General features: G+C 42.5%; 1 protein-coding gene across 5 annotated transcripts in view; it reads right to left on the minus strand.

Moving 5' to 3' along the window:
- strada (STE20 related adaptor alpha) overlaps nt 1-21689 on the minus strand; it is a 139655-nt gene that overhangs the window by 58292 nt on the left and 59674 nt on the right. For 4 of the 5 annotated variants that reach the window (XM_043675352.2, XM_043675351.2, XM_043675350.2 and 1 more), the window contains 2 exons: nt 12883-12985; nt 779-900 (listed from right to left, as the gene is read on the minus strand). In XM_043675352.2, the coding sequence (XP_043531287.1) occupies nt 779-900; nt 12883-12985 (225 nt within the window). Of the gene's footprint in view, nt 1-778; nt 901-12882; nt 12986-17528; nt 17649-21689 lie in introns of all 5 variants that reach the window. The other variant, XM_087977973.1, reaches the window with a different exon arrangement.

The following is a 21689-nucleotide window of genomic DNA, read 5'->3' on the forward strand; positions in this document are numbered from 1 at the left end:
CTCCAAATCATTTATGTAGGTCACAAACAGGAGAGGGTCACAACCCTCCATTCCGAAAAGCATCCTTCGACCATTACCCTCTGTCTCCTATGACTAAGCCAGTTCTGTATTCCATCTTGCCAGCTCACACCTACCATGTGACTTCATCTTATGTATTTCACGAATATACTCAGGCTTTTCTTACAAGCCATCTAGCAATATAGAGGAACCTTGATTATCTGAATATCGGATTATCCAGCAAGATCGCAAGGTTCCAGATGCTCAGCTGAACTATGTTATTCGATTAACTGAACAAAATACTGCCAGCCCGTGTCCTTTGGATAATTGGAGGTTCCTCGGTAGTTAAATTATCTGCCTCAGAATGAAGCACCTAACCTATGAATCAGACAGTAAATTTAACTCCAGGACAGCCATTAGATATGTTCTAATCAACCTCTTGTTATGGCACACTTGTGGACCAGATGTGACTTGAACCCAGAGGCAGAGACACTACCAGTGCACCACAAGAGCCTCAGGATAGCAGGGTAAATCTGATCATTTAATCTGCATTCATTGAGATCACTAATTTTCATTCAGAATACCAAAATATTACAAACCTTATGTTATCAATCACATGAACTAGAACCAAGATGGAATCTTTTAACATTATTTTAACTGGCTTCAAATACTTACCTGGAACTCTCATTTAAAACATTATTTAGGGCTCTTTGAAATCCAAAAATATAAGGAACACCATTTCCTTCACTGACTCCCAAAATTAACTAATATACAGTCTTACCTGTAATAAAGCAAACATCTCATTGGTGCAGTTGTCCAAATTAATTCTTCGAACAGCCACCTGCTCACCAGTCCGCTTGTACCTCCCCAAGGTCACAGTCATAATGTCATTAAATCCTTTACCTGTGCAAGAGACAACCATTTCACTCTGGGACCAAAAAGCAAAACCACTAGAACATCCGCTCAATAGTTTGCCAATTTCAACACTGCGTTTCATTCATTTTGCATTCACTTGCATAAAGATGTTATGGCTTTACACTTCTTTAGTAGATTGTCAATAGGCTGATAGCACTTCAGCTGAGGTCTCCAATTTTCTTTTTTATTGTTCTGTATTTGTTGCTTGATGTCAAGTTAAGAGTTATCTCACCAAATGAGTCAAGAAGATTCATTTAGGACTTGAATGAATAATCATTCCAGTACAATGATGAAATGCTGCACTGCCAAAGTTATAGATAGAATATAATTCCTATAGTGTGGAAATAGGCCATTCAGCCCAACTAGTCCACAGCGACCCTCCGAAGAGAATCCCACCCAGACACATCCCATACCCAAGCCCTGTACCTGCATTTCCTATGGCTAATGCATCTAACCTACACGTCCATGAACACTATGGGTCATGGTGCATCGCCAATCTACTTAAACGTACACATGTTTGGACTGTGGGAGGAAACTGGAGCACCCAGTGGAAACCCATGCAGACACGGGAGAATGTGCAAAATCCACACAAACAGTCGCCCGAAGTTGGGAGTGAACCTGGGTCCCTGGCACTGGGAGGCAGCGGTACTAACCAGTGAGCTACTGTTGCTACCCTCAAGCTAAGATAATTAAAATATGGCTTTATTTACATGTTCCAGCCAATCTTAACAACTGTATGTCACTATTTGAGGAGGAAGCAGCTTTCATAGTGTCCAAACCAAGATTCCTTCTTCAAATATGGAAATTTGGTTAATTTATCTTTGACCCAAAATTGTTAAAAAGAGAACTTGCTGCAGACAAAATAGCTACCAAAAAAATGCCTCTAACTCACCTCAAAGTAATTCACTATACATGAAAGTAATTCACTACACAGAAGCACTGCGCACCAACACAATCAAGCGCTTAAAAAGATTAAATGTTTTTTATTCCTTGAAAACTGTTCCTGCTGGCAGCACAATTTATTTTGTGGACCATTTGTTATTTTTGTTTGTATTGGAGTCTCTGCCACAATTATGTTGGTTAGATTATTGATTTTACTGGTTCATTTTAGAAATTTATTCTTGGGTCCTTTCTCAGTATTTTGCTTCATTTAGTTTGCTATTGCAACTGGGTTTAGCTTCCCAGTTGCTCTTCGTTTCTTGCATGTGTGTTGCAGAAACTGGTTCTCAGTTGTTTTGCATTTCTTAGCCCATTAGCTGTGCCTATGAGATTGGGTATGACATGTTTTTCTTAAAATCATATTTAGTTGGGCATAGCCTTTTACCACTCAGAAATCAAAGGGGGATCTGCTCACATCAATTGAAAGTACATTTCCCTATTTGAGTGAGTACCCAGTTGCTGTGACTCCACACTCCAAACTATAACATGGGAAAAGTTCACACTGGGCTTACTGACATGAAATTGCCAAGTGGGTCAGGAAATTATCAATTTTAAGGACAGCTGTCACACTTGCAAGTCTAAAAACAATCAGTTCATTCACTGAAACATTGAGGAGTTTCAGATATTTATCACAATGACCAAGCTTTCCTGCTTTCCAAGAGTCTCTCATGTTATCTGCAATACTTCCAGAAACTCCTGTTCTTTCACCCTCTCAGGCACCCTGGTTTCTTGATGAAGGCACAGGACCCTTACAGTTGCTGAATAATTCAATTTTTTTTTTTAAAGGAGTGTCTTGTTGATTGTGTGGCGATTAATTTGATTCTCTACAGTTGGATCTTGTTCTTCAAGTAGTCTCAGAATTGGAGCAGTACTCGTGTCCCTCCATTTCCCATGGAGCTACAGGTCTTTACAGTGACTGAGAATTCCAGAATCAAACAACTCCTCAGCTGAGACATTTGTAGTATTTGTGAATTTTAAGACTCACTAAAGACCACCACCTTCACTTAGGAATTTTGTCAAATTAATTATTTCAGCTTGAATGTGGAGACAAATTCCTGACTAGTTTAATCAACACTGTCACAAGCTTGATCATCTCAGGCTGAAGTTCGATTTTCCAGAATCCAATCAATAAGTCCCAGAATTATTCCACAAAAGTTTACCAAACCAATTCCTGGGATAATAAGCTTGATTTAAGAGGGGAGATTGGGTCAAATGGGCGGTATTCACTAGAGTTTAGAAGAATGAGGGGTTCTCATTGCAAATAAAATTCTGTCATAGCTGGACAGACTGGATGCAAGGATATGTTTCTCCTGGCTAAGGGGTCCAGAACATGGACTCATCACTCAGACAGTGATGAATCTAAAAAATTTTCCAACACAGAAGGCTGTAAAAGCCAAGTCACCGAATACACACATGAAAGATATGGATAGAAGGGGGAAGTGGAGAGATGAGCAGAGCATTAGTCACTAGGGACGCCATAGTTAGGGGGTCAGAGAGGAGGCTCTGTGGGAACGAGAGAGACTCCTGGTTGGTGTGTTGCCTCCCAGCTGCAGGGTTCAGGATGTCTCGGATTGAGTTTTCAGATCCTAGAGAGGGAGGGGGAGCTGCCCCAAGTCATAGTCCACATAGGCAGTAACAACATAAGTAGGAAAAGGGATTGGGATTTAAGGCAGAAATTTAGGGAGCTAGGGTATAAGTTTAGTGCAAGAACAGACAGAGTTGTTATCGCTGGTTCATTGCCTGTGCCACATGCTAGCGAGGTGAGGAATAGGGAGAGAGAGAAGTTGAACATGTGGCTACTGGGATAGTGCAGGGGAGGGTGGGTATCAGATACCTGGATAATTGGGGCTCATTCTGGGCTAGGTGAGACCTCTACAAACAAGGTAGTCTACACCTGAACTAGAAAGGTACCAATATCCTGAGGAGGAAATTTGCTAATGCTCTTTGGGAGGATTTAAACTAACTCAGCACGGGGATGGGATCCTAAATGGTAGTTCTAGTGTCCAGGAGGTTGAGAATAGTAAGGTCAGAAATGAGGTTCCAAGGTCGCAAGAGTTCACCAGCAAGCAGGAAGGTGGCTTGAAGTGTGTCTACTTCAATGCCAGGAGCATCTGGAACAAGGTGGATGAACTTGAAGCATGGGTTGGTACCTGAGACTTCAATGTTGTGGGCAATTTGGAGACATGGATAGGGCATGAACAGGAAAGGTTGTTGCAGTTTCCAAGATTTAGATGTTTCAGTAAATACAGAGAAGATGGTAAAAAAGGGGGAGGTGTGGCATTGTTAGTCAAGGACAGAATTACCGTGGCAGAAAAGACTTTTGAGGACTCGTCTACTGAGGTAGTATAGGCTGAGGTTAGAAACAGGAAAGGAGAAGTCACCCTGTTCGGAGTTTTCTATAGGCCTCCAAATAGTTCCAGAGATGTACAGGAAACAATAGTTCTGGATGGGAGTGAGAGTAACAGGGTAATTGTTATGGGGGACTTTTAACTTTCCAAATATTGATTGGGAATACTACAACTCGAGTACTTTAGATGGGTCAGTTATTGTCCAATGTATGCAGGATAGTTTCAAGGCCAACAAGTGGTGATGCCATATTGGATTTGGTACTGGGTAATGAAGCTGGCCAGGTGTTAGATTTGGAGGTAGGTATGCACTTTGGTGATAGTGACCACAATTCGGTTATGTTTAATTTAGTGATGGAAAGGGTAGGTATATACCGTAGGGCAAGAGTTATAGCTGGGGGAAAGGCAATTATGATGCAATTAGGCAAGATTTAGGATGCATAGGCTGTGGAAGGAAACTGCAGGGGATGGGCACAATTGAAATATGGAGCTTATTCAGGGAACAGCTACTGTGTGTCCTTGATAAGTATGTACCTGTCAGACAGGGAGAAAGTGGCTGGGCAACGGAGCCATACCTTTCTGAAGAAGTTAAATCTCTTGTCAAGACAAAGAAGGCGGCTTATGTTAGGATGTGAAGGCTCAGTTAGGGCCCTTGAGAGTTACAAGTTAGCCAGGAAAGACCTAAACAGGGAGCTAAGAAGATCCAGGAGGGGACATGAGAAGTCTTTGGCAGGTAGGATCAAGGAAAATCCTAAAGCTTTCTATAGGTTTATCAGGAATAAAAGAATAACTAGAGAAAGATTAGTGCCAATCAAGGACAATAGTGGGAAGTTGTGCTTGGAGTCCGAGGAGATAGAGAAGCACAAAATGAATATTTTTTCCATCAGTATTCACACTGGAAAAAGACAATGTTGTCGAGGAGAATACTTTGATACAAGCTACTACACTAGACGGAATTGAGGTTCACAAGGAGGAGATGTTAGCAACTCTGCAAAGTGTGAAAATAGACAAGTCTCCTGGGCCAGATGGGATTTATCCTTGGGTTCTCTGGGAAGCCAGGGAGGAGATTGTTGAGCCTTTGGCTTTGATCATTATGTCGTCATTGTCGACAGGAATAATGCCAGAAGACTGGAGGAGAACAAATGTTGTCCCCTTGTTTAAGATGGGGAGGAGACAACCCTGGTAATTATAGACCAGTGAGCCTTACTTCGGCTGTGGGTAAAGTGTTGGAAAGGGTTATAAGCGATAGGATTTATAATCATCTAGACAGGAATAAGTTGAATAAGGATAGTCAACACGGTTTTGTGCAGGGTAAGTTGTGCCTCACAAACCTGATTGAGTTCTTTGAGATTGTGACCAAACAGGTAGATAAGAGTAAAGCGGTTAAATGTGGTGTATATGGATTTCAGTAGACTATTGCACAAAATACAGAAGCATGGGACTGAGGGTGATTTAGCAGTTTGGATCAGAAATTGGCAAGCTGAAAGACAGAGGGTGGTGGTTGATGGGAAATGTTGATCCTGGAGTTCAGTTACTAATAATGTATCACAAGGATCTGTTTTGGGGCCACTGCTGTTTGTCATTTTCATAAATGACCTGGACGAGGGCATGGAAGGATGGGTTAGTAAATGTGCGGATGGCATGAAGGTCAGTGGAGTTGTGGATGTGCTGAAGGATGTTGTAGGTTACAGAGGGACACATAATCTGCAGAGCTGGGCTGAGAGGTGGCAAATGGAGTTTAATATGGAAAAGTGTGAGGTGTTCACTTTGGAAGGAGTAACAGGAATGCAGAGTTATGGGCTAATGGTAAGATTCTTGGTAGTGTAGATGAGCAGAGAGGTCTCGGTGTCCATGTACATAGATCCCTGAAAGTTGCCAGCCAGGTTGATAGAGTTGTTAAGGCGGCATACGGTGTGTTAGCTTTTATTGGTAGAGGGATTGAGTTTCGGAGCCACGAGGTCATGCTGCAGCTGTATAAATACTCCAAGTGCAACCGCACCAGAGTTTGTGTGGAGTTCTGATCACATTATAAGAAGGATGTGGAAGCTTTGGAAAGGACACAGAGGAGATTTACTAGGATGTTGCCTGGTATGGAGGGAAGGTCTTATGAGGAAAGGCTGAGAGACTTGAGGCTGTTTTTGTTAGTGACAAGAAGCTTGAGAGGTTCCTTAATTAAGACATCAGATAACCAGAGGGTTGGATAGGGTGGACAGTGAGAGCCTTTTTCCTCGGATGATGACGACTAGCACAAGGGAACATAGCTTTAAATTGAGGTATGATAGATATAGGACAAATATCAGAGGTAGGCTCTTTACTCAGAGTAGCGAGGGTGTAGAATGTCCCGTCTGCAACAGTAGTGGACTCGCCAACCCTAAGGGCATTTAAATGGTCATTGGATAAACATATGGATGAAAATGGAATAGTGTAGGTTAGATGGGCTTCAGATTGGTTTCACAGGTCGGCGCAACATCGAGGGCCGAAGGGCTGTAATGTTCCATGTTCTATAACGAATGGCAGAACAGGCTTGAATAGGTAAATCCCTTCCCCTGTTGGTTTCTACAAATTTAACCTTCTGTTGTTGAAGAAAATCTGCAGCCTTGTGACTGGGTCTGTGTAACTCATGAAATAGAAAAAACCGATCAACTTAAGTTTCATTCAGTGATCTGACTTATCCAGCGGTATGGTCAGCTGGGATCAGAACAAACCATTTACAGGAACAATTTATTTTGACAGTAAATAAAAGTTTGAAACAGCTCATAACGAGTTTCATCAAATTAAATTTAACATTGTGCAGTTTATCCAAGACAAAGGCCATTCTGCTTGGGTTCAAGGAGTGTCAAAAAGATAGAAAGAGCAATTTAAGTTGCAGAGGTTTAGAGAGAAAATTCTACAGCTTTGAAGTTTGGCACCTGAAGATACAGCTGCTAATGAAGCAATTAAAATTGGACATGCTCAAGAGGTGAGAAGTGGAGAGGGAAGTTATCTTGTAGGATCATACGGCCGGAAGAACTTGCAGAGTTAGCGAAGCGCAAGCAATGGAGGGGTTCAAAACCAAGGACGAGAATTTTAAAGTGAGGTATTGCTGAACAAGTTATCAATGTGGGTCAGCATGAAATTTTATAAATACATTGAAGGTAAGAAGTTAACCAGGGAAAGTATAGTGGCCATTAGGGACGAAGGGGGAAACTTGTGTGTGAAGCCGGAGGATATCGGAATGCTGTTGAACGAATACTTCTCTACAGTCTTCATGCTGGAAAAGGAGAAGGTAGGTATGGAATTCAGGAAAAGGAACCAAGAGGAACATGTATAGTTTGACATAGGAAACAATAACGAATTAAAAACAGACAAATCCTCTGCCCCAGAGGAATTGTAGTCCAGTCTGCTGTGGGAGACAAAGCAGGAAATTGCAGGGGCTCTGACAAATTTTTCATTCCTCACTGGCCACCAGTGAAATGCCAAAGAACTGGAGGACAGCAAAAATGGTTCCACTTTTTAAGAAGGGTGGTAGAGATGAACCAGCAGATTACAGACTAGCGAGTCTCACGTCAGTGGTAGGGAAACTACTGAAGAAAATTCTGAAGGAGTGAATTATTACCCACTTGGAAAAGCATCAGTTAATTAAAGATAGTCAGCAAGAGGATATGCCTAATAAATTTGTGCGAATTTTTTGAAAATGTGACCATTTTATGGATGAGGTAAGATCAGTTGATTTAGTTTATGTGGATTTTAGCAAAGCTTTTGACAAGGTCCCACACTGGAGACTGATTGAGAAAATTCAAGGGCATGGAATTGAGGGATAATGGTGAGATAGATCAGAAACTGGCTAAGTAATAGGACACAAAGGATAGTGGTGGAAGGCTGTTTGAGTGACGAGAGCTCAGTGTCCAGCTATGTAACCACAAAAGATCAACACCACAAAGGATCAAGGATCAGCTCAGTGGCTCAGTGGTTAGCACTGCTGCCTCACAATGCCAGGGACCTGGGTTCAATTCCAGCCTCAAGTGACCATCCGTGTGGAGTTTGCACTGTCTCCCAGTGCTCCGGTTTCCTCCCACAATCCAAAAATGTGCAGATTAAATGAACTAGCCATGCAAAATTGCCCATAATGCTCAGTGATGTGGAGGTTAGGTGCATTAGTCAGGGGTAAAGGTAGAGTAATAGGGGAATGGGTCTGGGTGGGATAGTCTTCTTTGGAGGGTTGGTGTGGACTTGTTGGGTCAAAGGTCCTGTTTCCACACTATAGGAATTCTACAATTCTATGAATACTGGCACCCTTATTGTTTGTTATAAACATGAATGATACAGATGAAAATGTGGGGGAACATTAAGCAAATTTGCAAACGAGACAAAGAGTGGTAGAGTGGTTAATAGCAAATAAGATAGTTATAAGTTACAGGAAAATATAGATGGGTTGGTCTGATGGGCAGAACATTCACAGACAGTATTGAGAGAAAGTGGGGATTGCAGATACCGGAGGTCAGTGTCAAGAGTGTAATGCTGGAATAGCACAACAGATCAGGCAGCATCCGAGGAGCAGGAGAATCGACTTTTCGGGCATAAGCCCTTCATCAGGAATGAGGTCTCATTTTCCAGCACCCCACACTCAACACAGACAGTATTTAACCCTAATAAGGGTGAGGTGACAATTTGGAAGAAGAAACATGAGGGAACATTTAATGAATGGCAGCACACTGAGCAGCTGAGAGGAACAGAGGGATCTTGCGGTAATTATTCACCGAATAATTGCGGTAATATAGGATAGTTAAGATAAAATGTGGGTCACTGGTTTTCAACAATCATGGCGAGAGTTTAAGAGCAAGGACATAACATTGGAGTTATGTAAAGCCTTGGTTAGGCCACAGCTGCAGTACAGTGTGCAATTCTGGTCACCTCACTACAGGAGGAATGTGTTAGCACTGGAGTAAGTTCACAAGGATGCTGCCTGGGATGGAGAAATTGAGCTAAAAAGAGAAACTAAATAGGCTTGGATTGTTTGCTTTAAAGCATAGAAGACTGAGGGGGAACATGATGCAGGTGTATAAAACTATGAGGGGTATGGACAGGGTGAATCAAGAGCAGCTGCTCCCTTTGGTTCAGCAGTCAATTACAAGAGGGTAGAGTTTTCGAGTAAGGGATAGGAGATTCCACGGGTGATGGGAATCTGCCTGAGAAGGTTGTCGAGCCCAGAAATATTACAACGTTTAAAAATATTCAGATGAGCACTTCAAATCTTTTAACATTCAAGGATATGGGAGAAGTGAAGGAAATTGGGGTTAGTGCACTTTCAGTGGTAGCTATGTTGATGCAGACTTGATGATCCCGAAGGGCCTTTTCCACACTGAATATGCGAATGAGATGTTGGTGAATTAGGACATGTGAAGAGCGTTTTACAGAGAATAAAATAGATGATGTTAGCCAGGAGCACGTGGGTAAGCTCATGTCAAGACATAAATGAGGGTTTCAACAGATGAGTTGAAGGAATAGTTGAGCTCAGAAAATAGAAAGAGTGCAGTAACAATGTTGGGGCTGTACTACAGGCCTCCCCACAGCGAGTGTGAGATAGAGATGCAAATATGTAAACAGATTATGGAAAGATGTCGGAGCAAAAGGGTGGTGGTGATGGGCAATTTTAATTTTCCCAACATTGACTGGGATTCATTTGGTGTCAGAGGTTTAGATGGAGCAGAATTTTTAAGGACCATCCAGGAGGATTTTCTGGAGCAGTATGTAAATAGTCCAATTCAGGAAAGGGCCATACGGGAGCTGGTGTTGGGAATAAGCCCGGCTAGGTGTTTGAAAGTTTCAGTCGGAGATTACCTTTAGGAATAGTGATCATAATTACCTAAGTTTATAATACTCACTGACAAAAATGAGAGTGGTCCTCAAGGAAGAATGCTAAATTGGGGTAAGGCCAATTATAGCAAAATACAACAGGAACAGGGTAATGTAGATTGGGAGCAGCTGTTCAAGGGTAAATCCACATTTGATATGTAGGAGGCTTTTAAGAGAGGTTGATTAGAGTACAGGACAGACATGGCCCTGTGAAAATGAGGGATGGAAATGGAAACATTAGGGAACCCTGGAAGACAGGTGAAAATTGAGAGACTAGTTAAGAGGAAAAAGGAAGTATACATAAGATCTAGGTGACTGAAAACAGACAAAGCATTGGAATAATATTGGGAATGTAGGACCGATCTGAAACGAGGAATTAAGAGGGTTAAAAGGGGTCATGAAATATCTTTGGCAAACAGGTTCAAGGAAAATCCCAAAGCCTTTTATTCATATATAAGGAGCAAGAGGGTAAGTAGAGAAAGGGTTGGCCCACTCAAGGACAAAGGAGGAAAGTTATGCATGGAGTCAGAGAAAATGGGTGAGATTCTTGATGAGTACTTTGAGTCAGTATTCACCAAGGAGAGGGACATGGTGGATGTTGAGTTTAGGGATAGATGTTTGATTACTCTAGGTCAAGTCGTCATAAGGAGGGAGGAAGTGTTGGGTGTTCTAAAAGGCATTAAGTTGGACAAGTCCCCAGGTCCGGATGGGATCTATCCCAGATTACTGGGGAAATGAGAGAGGAAATAGCTGTAAGCCTTAACAGATATCTTTGCAGCATTCTTGAACACAGGCGAGGTCACAAAGGACTGGAGAATTGCCAATGTTGTCCCCGTGTTTAAGCAGGGTAGCAGGGATAATCCAGGTAATTATAGACCGGTAAGCTGGACGTCAGTGATAGGGAAGCTGCTGGAGAAGTTACTGAGGGATAGGATCTATTTACATTTGGAAGAAAATGGGCTTTTCAGTGATAGGCAGCATGGTTTTGTGCAGGGAAGGTAATGTCTTACCAACTTAATAGAATTCTTTGAAGAAGTGACAAAGTTGATTTATGAGGGAAGGGCTGTAGGTCTCATACACGTGGATTTCAGTAAGGCATTTGATAAGGTTCCCCATGGCAGGCTGATAGAGAAGGTGAAGTTGCATGGTGTCCAGAGTGTATTATTTAGATAGAGAACTGACTGGGCAACAGGAGACAGTAGCGGTGAAGGGAGTTTTTCAAAATGGAGAATTGTGACCAGTGGTATTCCACAGGGATCAGTGTTGGGACCACTGTTGTTTGTAATATACATCAATGATCTGGAGGAAGGTATAGGTGGTCTGATTAGCAAGTTTGCAGATGACGCTAAGATTGATGGAGTAGCAGATAGTTAAGGGGACTATTAGAGAATGCAGAAGAATATAGATAGATAGAAAAACAAAGGGGCGACCTGATTGAGGTCTACAAAATAATGACAGGTTTAGATAGGGTGGATTGCAAGAAGCTTTTTTCCCCCCAAAGTAGAGGACTCAGTTTAGGGGTCATGAGTTCAAGGTGAGAGGGAGATATGTTTGAAAGCTTCTTTAGACAGAGGGTAGTGGGTGCCTGGAATGCATTGCCAGTGGAGCTGGTAGAGGTAGGCACGACAGCGTCATTTAAGATGCATCTGGACAGATACATGAATGGGCAGGGAGCAGAGGGATACAGATCCTTAGAAAATAGGTGACAGGTTTAGATAGAGGATCTGGATCGGCGCAGGCTTGGAGGGTCGAAGGGCCTGTTCCTGTGCTGTAATTTTCTTTGGTCTTTTTTGTTCAATAGCGGGATCGGAAATAGATTATATTAACATATGCAAATATTGTATGTGGTTGGAAACTCATTTTAGAGTTAAACATCAATGGTTGTGTACAGACTGACTCATCCTGAGATAATTTCCAAGCAGAAGATTGGAATCATGGCTCAGAAATAAAGTTATGACTGGATCCAAAGAGAAGGGAGAAAATGTTCGCTTAGCCAATTCTCAATGACAGACAAGCAGTTTAGAGACAGCTGCAGGGGTTAACAGAACTGGTGGTGATGAGATAGACCTTATTAGTGACTATGTGTACATACTATGGCTATAATTTAGGACTCCCTTACAAACAGAACCATCTCTACGTCCACTGTATCAAACACATTCATAACATTTTGAAAGGCTTCAAGTGCTAACGAAGACTTGTCTTTCACCTTTCCATATGAACTACTTTGGCTGTTGGAATAGGGACACCATGATCCACTCACATTAATCAGATGGACAGTAAATGTCATGCTTATCTTCTTATCTTGGTGTAGGAATTAAGTCTATTGCCTAGTGTTCAAGCAATTTTGTTCATGGTCGTTATGTTTTGTAACATTGTGCCCTGTTTCTAAATTAGCAATGGTAAATACAGTGCTTCATTAATTCAGATGTCTCAGTCACTTTATCAGCACGATTACCGTAGTGGGGAGGAGGGGAGTAAGAAAGGGACAATTGTGCTTTCCAATTTTCAAGCCCATTTTTGGATCAATGGGGTCCACTTCATTCTTGCCTCGACCAGTTTCAATGCGCTGGATGGTACATACATTCTTAATTGTCTGTAATTGACACGTTATGGACAAGCTTCAGTTAGAGCGTTGATCTGGCTGGAAGAATGCACCAAGAAGCTTTAAATGCTTGGAGACCACAAACCTACACCTCTCATATGGAGCCCTTGTATGCTGACAGTTAAATAAGTCAAAGCCAATCACGTCACTTGGATGGAGTGAAAATTAAGACAGAACACATGACCTGCAAACAAAAATAAAGGGAAGTTTTACAAATGCATACAAACACATGTGGGTACACACAATTATTACCTATTGCAGTCAGCAGCTCATAGGAATTACTGTCTGCTGGAAAGTGGTTCACTGTATCCCAGCTCTGGGGAGATGTAATATTTTCTGATGGGTGTTCATCTGGCTGAGGGAGGAAAGAAACAGAACATGGATATTGTAGCAGATAATGAATCGACATTTTCAGTGTGATTAATAATAAGACAAGCTGCCAGCCAGAGATTCAGCGAGCCATTCAACTCAATTGGTACATCTGCACAACTCTATAATTAAATTGAGCTTTTATTTGTGATGAAGTTCAGCCTCTCCAATTCATGTTCCCTCTAAGATCATACAGATAACAATTGTGTTCAAAACAACAAAATCAATACCACAATGAGCATTTCAGAAACCAGCCACATTTTCTCCATCACCCGTTAGATGGTTCCATCAGCTGGCAGTGCATATGTAAGTATTAAATATCAGAGCAGGGTACATGTAACAAGCAGAAACTTAAAAAAAATAATCAACAGCAGCAGTTGGGATGGAGATCAGGAGGATAAAACTCCATTTAACTGTCAACAGCAAGCAGAATTGGGAAAGGTGAGCTGATAAGAAAAGCATCTGCAAACACAGAACACAAAGGCAACAATTTCAACGTGATAAGTAATCACAGAAACAGAGTAACATAGTACAGGAGACAGTCAATCAGCCTGTCTTCAAGCATAATCCAGTTAGTCCTACTCCCCTGTTCTTTCTCCTTCATTACATTTTCTCCGAGCATTTATCCAACCAGTTTGAAAGCTACTACTAAATCGGTTTCTACCATTCTAACAGGAAGCACACTACAAATCTTAACCACTCATTGCAAAAAACAGTTCTTCCTCATACATCCTTGATATTCATTTTTAATCACCTGAAATCTGTGCTTCTGGTTAGCAACTCTTCAGCCCTTGGTAAGAGTTTCTTTTTACTTAGTGCCTCAGTCCTTTATGATTTTAAATTACATCTGCTCTTAGCTTTCACTGGTATAAAGGAAACCAGCTTCATCCTCTCCAATTTATCAATGTATCTAACAACATCTTACCTCACCGTACTAGTCTCTTCTATATTCTGTCCAACCTTTCAAGTCCTCTCTGATGTAAGGTGCCCAGAATTGTACTCAAAAGGCTATTACAACTGAGCCAAAGTATTATGTAGGTTTTTCAAATCTATACCTCATTTATAATGCTCATGATGGCTTATGTTCTATGAACTGTTTCACAATTCTTTTCTGTCATCTTCAAGACTGGTGAACAAACAGCCCTAAAACTCCTTTTTGCAACTCCTTTAAAATATAATTAAACATGCATTTTTTCTTTCTTCATTCTTCCTTCAAAAATGCCTTACTTCATGGTGTTGAATGTCATCTGCCATGCTTCAGTCTGTCTACACCCCCTTGAGGTCCATTGCTATCTTTCTTTCTATAACCTGGTGGTGTGTGATTTTTAACTTTGTACACCCCAGTCCAACACCGGTATCACCAAATCATATCTCTCTTCCTGTTTACTACATTTCCAAGGTTGTGCTCTGCATTCAAACGTGCATCAAAAATTGCAGCAGTCCTCATGCCGAACATTAGGCAATGTCACTGAAATCCACAATCTTTTACTCTGACAGATAAAAAAGCCAGGCACCATGACTTTGTGTGCCCCATGTCTTTGTCAACTTAGTACCATGTTACTACTGCCACTTTTATTCCATGAGTTTCAATTTTGCTAACAGTGGCTTTTGAAACAACTCAGCAGTATGGGGAAAGGATAATTGAGATTGGAAATATAATTACTCATGTTTTGGAGGAAAAAAAAGGACTGTACAGTTAGGGCAAGAAGCTAGATACGTTGACTGGCTAAAGAGTCACGCTGTCTGGGCCCAATAATGATTTCATAGAAATTTATACAGCTCAAAAAGGAGACTCTGCAAGAGAAACTCAGCCAGCCCCTTTCCCCCAGCCTTCCTCAGTAGTCCAATATCTTTATTTGATTCAGATCATTACCATAGATATCAACAGACAAACTAACCTTTGAAACAATTTTATCACATGGAAATAAATTTGCATTAGATTAAAATGGCATCGTTCATGGAATAAATTAATGGTACAAAAATACCTTTAATTATAATAAAAGCATTTTAAAAACAGTTGTTTTGTTAACAACTTCCAAAGATAAAATTTCATTGCATCTATTTGGTTATGACATCATTGTAAGGATCTGTCTCTGGATTAGGTGTGGTGTTTTTGCTTTCAAAGTTATCCTCTCCAGCAATGAATTGAATTTTCCTCCATTTTTGGACGATTTGATGATTGTTGGTGTAACAATCGCACTCCACAATTTGATGACAAAAACCACATCAAGCAGGGCAGCATATATATTTCCACTTGTCAAAGGTTTTTCTTCACCCAACATCATCCTATTCCATTCAGGATTCTTAAATGGCTTGTTGAGATCAGTACATGTGTAGCTGGGAGAAGGCATACCCAGTAGAACCCAAGTGAGAAAGAGATACTGGAAATTTAGAGCACCGTCAGAAATAAATGAAAGACTTCACCAGCTTTTATAAAAATATATAATCTATATTATATATAAGTTCAGTTGTCTAGTTAAAAGGCAATAAGACAGCTAAATCAGTTGACTGAGGGACAGTTGTCAGTCAATCATCTGAAGTCTGAATAAAACCTCAAAGGTGGTGATTACTACCAAAGTTTAACAAGTGAGTTATTTCAGTTGACCCCAGCTCTATCTAGGTATGGGTCTGTTAAAAGCAGACCATCAGTATGCTTTGCATGAGCAGTTGAGAGAAAATACTTAGACAGTGAGGTGCAGCACAAGTGAGTGAGAGACACTAGAAAAGTAAAGCATCATGGGAGTTCACTGCACAGGGGAAGAGGTGTTTTTTGCATTTCTTTTTTGTAATAAGGTTGTTTTTCAGGGTCTAATAGCTTGTGAGGCTACATTATAGAACATAGAAGAATACAGCGCAGTACAGGCCCTTTGGCCCTCGATGTTGCACCGATCCAAGCCCACCTAACCTACACTAGCCCACTATCCTCCATATGCCTATCCAATGCACGCTTAAATGCCCATAATGAGGGAGAGTCCACCACTGCTACTAGCAGGGCATTCCATGAACTCACGACTTGCTGAGTAAAGAACCAACCCCTAACATCTGTCCTATACCTACCACCCCTTAATTTAAAGCTATGCCCCCTCGTAATAGCTGACTCCATACGTGGAAAAAGGTTCTCATGGTCAACCCTATCTAAACCCCTAATCATCTTGTACACCTCTATCAAGTCACCCCTAAACCTTCTTTTCTCCAATGAAAACAACCCCAAGTGCCTCAGCCTTTCCTCATACGATCTTCCTACCATACCAGGCAACATCCTGGTAAACCTCCTCTGCACCCATTCCAGTGCCTCCACATCCTTCCTATAGTATGGCGACCAAAACTGCACACAATACTCCAGATGCGGACACACCAGAGTCTTATACAACTGCAACACGATCTCACGACTCTTACCAAAGTGAATCACCTCACACTTAGCTACATTGAACTCCATTTGCCACCTTTCTGCCCAGTTCTGCAGCTTATCTATATCCTGCTGTAACCTGCCACATCCTTCCTCACTGTCAACAACTCCTCCGACTTTCTTATCATCTGCAAACTTGCTCACCCAACCTTCTAACCCCTCCTCCAGGTCATTTATAAAAATGACAAACAGCAATGGTCCCAAAACAGATCCTTGCGGATCACCGCTAGTAACGGCACTCCAAGATGAACCTTTACCATCAACTACTACCCTCTGTCTTCTTCCAGCCAGCCAATTCCTAATCCAAACCTCCAACTCACCCTCAATGCCATACCTCCGTATTTTTTGAAGTAGCCTAACATGGGGAACCTTATCAAACGCCTTACTAAAATCCATATACACCACATCTACCGCTTTACCCTCGTCCACCTCCTTAGTCACTTTCTCAAAGAATTCAATAAGGTTTGTGAGGCAAGACCTGCCCTTCACATTCTTCAGCTTCAACTGGAGAAAATGGAGTTCCAGTCTAATTGCTGCAGGGGACCATCACGATTAAGAGACAACTTAACCCTTGATATTCAATGTTGCTACCATCACTGAATTCCCCCACTACCAACATCCTGAGGGTTATCATTGACCAGAAACTCAACTGGACTCACCACACAAACACAGTAGCTACAAGAGCACGTCAGAGGCTAGGAGTACTGCAGTGAGTAACTCACCTGCTGACTCCCCAAAACCTGTCCACCATCTACAAAGCACAAGCATATGGGGTTGCACGGTGACTCAGTGGTGAGCACTGCTGCCTCACAGCGCCAGGGACCCAGATTTGATTCCCGCCCCGGGTGACTGTGCAGAGTTTGCCCATTCTCCCAGTGTCTGCATGGGTTTCCTCTGGGTGCTCCGGTTTCCTCCCACAATCCAAAGATGTGCAGATGAGATAAATTGGCCATGTTAAATTGCCCATCATGTTAGGCGCATTATTCAGGGGTAAACGTAGGGAAATAGGTCTGGGTGGGTTACTCTTTGAAGGGTCAGTGTGGGCTTGTTGGGCTGAATGGCCTGTTTCCATACTGTAGGAAATCTAATCTAATCTAAGTCAGGAGTGTGATGGCATACTCACCACTTGCCTGAATGGGTACAGCTCCAACAACACTCAGAAAACGTGACACCATCCAGGACAAAGCAGCCTGTTCAATAAGCACTATATCCTCAAGCATCCACTCCCTCCAGTGTGTACCATCTACAACCAAAAGAGAAAATGCTGGAAAATCTCAACAGGTCTGGCAGCATCTGCAAGGAGAAAAAAAAGAGCTGACATTTCAAGTCTAACTGACCCTTTGTCAAAGCTAAAAAAAAGGGAGAAATAGGGAGGTATTTATACTGGGCTGAGAGAAGGGGAGTCATGGCTCCAGAAGCAAAGGTAGCAATAAAGAGGTGATAATGAAAGCGCATAGAGAGATGATAGGGAGATTAGGAACTGTGAATGACCAAGGCTGAAGCCTATGTAACAAATATGTGGGAGATGGGTGAAGCAGAGGCAAAGTGGAACACGGGAGAAGAGTAGCAAAGGGGGAAGAGAAGAGGAAAAAGGTGATGAGAGAGTGGGGAGCGAGAAAAAGAGGGACAATCAAGAAATAAGAGGTACAGAACAGTGAAAAAAATATATTAAATAAAATCAATGAAATAAAATTACGGAGCAGAATGAGAACAGAGGGGTCGAGATGGGACAATCATCTGAAGTTGTTGAATTCAATGTTGAGACCGGCAGGCTGTAACGGGCCTAGTCAGAAGATGAGATGCTGTTCCTCCAGTTTGCGTTGAGCTTCACTGGAACATTGCAGCAGGCCGAGGACAGACATGTGGGCATGGGAGCAGGATTGTGTGTTGAAGTGGCAAGCTACGGGAAGGTCCGGGACCTGATTGCGTAGAGACCAAAGGTGCTCAGCAAAGCAAGTCGGTGTTTTGTCTCTCTGATAGAGAGGAGACCACATTGGGAGCAACAAATGCAATAGACCAAATTGAAAGAGGTACAAGTGAAACGCTGCTTAATCTGAAATGAGTGTTTGGGGCCTTGGATGGTGAGCATGGACGAGGTAAAGGGGCAGGTGTTCCACCTTCTGCGATTGCATGGGTGATGGGAGAGGTGTTAGGTGTGATGGGAAGGTGCCATGTGTGATGGGAGAGATGTTAGGTGTGATGAAGGAGTGGATTAGGTTGTCCCGGAGGGAACGATCTCTGCAGAATGCAGACAGGGGGAGGGAAGGGAAGATGTGTTTAGTGGTGGTGTCGTGTTGGAGTTGGCAAAAATGGCAGAGGATTATTCTTTGCATGTGAAGGCTGGTGGGGTGAAAGGGGACAACATGAGGGACCCTATCCTTGTTCTGGGAGGGGAGGTAGGAGAGTCATGGCACGGGAGATGAGATGCTGTTCCTCCAGTTTGTGTTGAGCTTCACTGGAACATTGTCGCAGGCCAAGGACAGACATGGGAGCAGAATTGTGTGTTGAAGTGGCAAGCCACTCTCAGCTCCTTTGCCTCCACCACATTTGTTCTGATGAGGCCACTTTCCAAAGTGGTGCTGTTAATATGTGCTCCTTCTTCTCCAACCGTGGCTTCCCACCTACAGTTGTTGACAGGGCTCTCGACAGCGTGCAGTCCATCTCGTCCTTCCCGTGGCTTGCCACTTCAACACACAATCCTGCTCCCATGCCCACATGTCTGTCCTTGGCCTGCTGCAATGTTCCAGTGAAGCTCAACGCAAACTGGAGGAACAGCATCTCATCTTCCGACTGGGCACATTACAGCCTGCCGGTCTCAACATTGAATTCAACAACTTCAGATGATTATCCCATCTCGACCCCTCTGTTTTCATTCTGCTCCGTAATTTTATTTCATTGATTTTATTTATTTTTAAAATTTTTTTCCCACTGTTCTGTACCTCTTATTTCTTGATTGTCCCTCTTTTTCTCACTCCTCACTCTCTCATCACCTCTTCCTCTCCTCTTCCCCCTTTGCTACTCCTCTCCCCTGTTTTCCATTTTGCCTCTGCTTTACCCATCCCCCACATATTTTGTCAGCCTTGGTCATTCACAGTTCCTAATCTCCCTGTCATTATCACCTCTTTATTGCTACCTTTGCTTCTGGAGCCATGCTTCTGGAGCCTTCTCTCAGCCTCGTATAAATACCTCCCCATTTCTCCCTTTTTTTTAAGCTTTGACAAAGGGTCAGTTAGATTTGAAATGTCAGCTCTTTTTTCTCCTTACAGATGCTGAGATTTTCCAGCATCCGCAATAATTTGCTTTTATTTTGTATTATCTACAAGATGTACTGAAGAGATTCATGCAAGATCCTCAGACAGCACCTTGCAAATGTATGAACATTCCATTTAGAAGGACAAGGGCAGCAGATACATGGGAACACCATCACCTTCAAGGTCCCCTCCAATCTACTCACCATCCTGACTTGGAAATATACTGCCCATTCCTTCACTGTCACCGGGTCAAAATCCTGGAATTATCTCCCTAATGATATTGTAGGTCAACCCACAGCAGATGAACTGCAGCAGTTCAAGAAGTTGAAAATCACACAACACCAGGTTATAGTCCAACAGGTTTATTTGGAAACACTAGCTTTCAGAGTGCTGCTCCTGATGAATGAGCAGCACTCCAAAAGCTAGTGCTTCCAAATAAACCCGCTGGATTATAACCTGGTGTTGTGAGATTTTTAAACTTTGTCCATCCCAGTCCAACACTAGATCCTTCACATCGCGTTTCAAGGCAGCAGCTCACTACCACCTTCTCAAGGGCAGGAATGGATGCGCAATAAATGCTAACCAGCAGCGACACCCACATACCACAAACAAATAAATGAAAAAAAATAAATAGGGTAAGTTAACATTGGGGAAGCAAGTTAGCAGTGTTCTTACATAAAGATAATTATATATTTTTTGAGAAGAGGTTTACTCACACTGAAGAGAAATCATGGCAGCAGAGCTCACCCCCCTGATATACTCCGCCTGTACTATGTGGTAAATCATGGAAGCTTCAGTTGTTCCTACTGAACACATGTGCAGGAAGTATATTCAGCTACAACTACTGACAAACCACATTTCGGAGCTGGAGCTGAATTCACTGTGGAGCGTCCAGAAAGCTGAGCAAGTCATGGATACCATATTCAGTGAGGTGATCACACTGTGGTTGCAGATTGAACACGTAGAAAGGGCATGTCAGAGGAGAGGAAGGTAGGTAGTGCAAGAGGTCGCTATCACCATCCCTCTTTTTTTCACTAAACGGATTTACCGTTTTAGATACTTCTGGGGGAGATGACTTGCAGAGTAATGCAGTGGCAGCCAACTGCACGGCATCATGCATGGGTCTCCTGCAAAAGACAGGAAGATGAAAAATGCCAGGGCTATAGTAGTAGGGATTCAATTGTAAGGGGAATAAACAGATGTTTCTGTGGTGCAAAAGAGGTTCCAGGGTGTTACATTGTCTCCCTTATGCCAGGGTCAGGAAATCTACTGAATGGCCTCAGCAAATTCTGAAGGGGATAGGCAAACAGACAGATCCTGGTCAAGATTAGAGTGGTGCTGGCAAAGCACAACAGGTCAGGCAGCATTCAAGGAGCAGGAAAGTAGATGTTTTGGGCAAAAGCCATTCATCAGGAATGAGGCCTGATGTCTACTTTCCTGCTCCTTGGATGCTGCCTGACCTGCTGTGCTTTTCCAGCACCACTCTAATCTTGACTCTGATCTCCAGCATCTGCAGTTCTCACTTTTGCCGAGTCAGATCCTGGTACATATTAGTACCACTGTCATCGGTAGGAAGAGGGAAGTGGTCACAAAAACAGAAGAGTCTGACAAACAAGATACATGGGTTGAGGGCATAAGTGAAAACACAGGAGTATGATGTAATTGCTGTCACTGGGACATGGTTAAAAAGGGGTCATGATTGGCAACTCAATATTCCAGTTTAGAGTCTTCAGGACAGACAGGAAAGGAGGTAAGAGCATTCAAGCAGCAGTGGAAGTCTGATTACAAACAAGCTGGAACTAGGTCTGCGCATTAATGAAGATTTGGCTAGTTGGTCTGTGCACTAAAGTCTAGTTATTGATGACAAAGGAGCCCTTGCCTGCTAATAACAATGTGATTGGCCAACAGGCAGGAAAATAGCTTGGCACTGTGAATAATTGAGGCTGAAGCAATTGGACCCCTTGAATGCAAAGTGCTGAGTTTCTGTTCTGCAGTAAAAAGCATCACCGACCTGAAGATAGGTGGTTTGTTAC

Source organism: Chiloscyllium plagiosum, unplaced genomic scaffold (assembly GCF_037043375.1).
Source record: "Chiloscyllium plagiosum isolate Xiang-an unplaced genomic scaffold, Cpla_swu_hap1 HiC_scaffold_32, whole genome shotgun sequence".
NCBI classification, from domain to species: Eukaryota; Metazoa; Chordata; class Chondrichthyes; order Orectolobiformes; family Hemiscylliidae; genus Chiloscyllium; species Chiloscyllium plagiosum.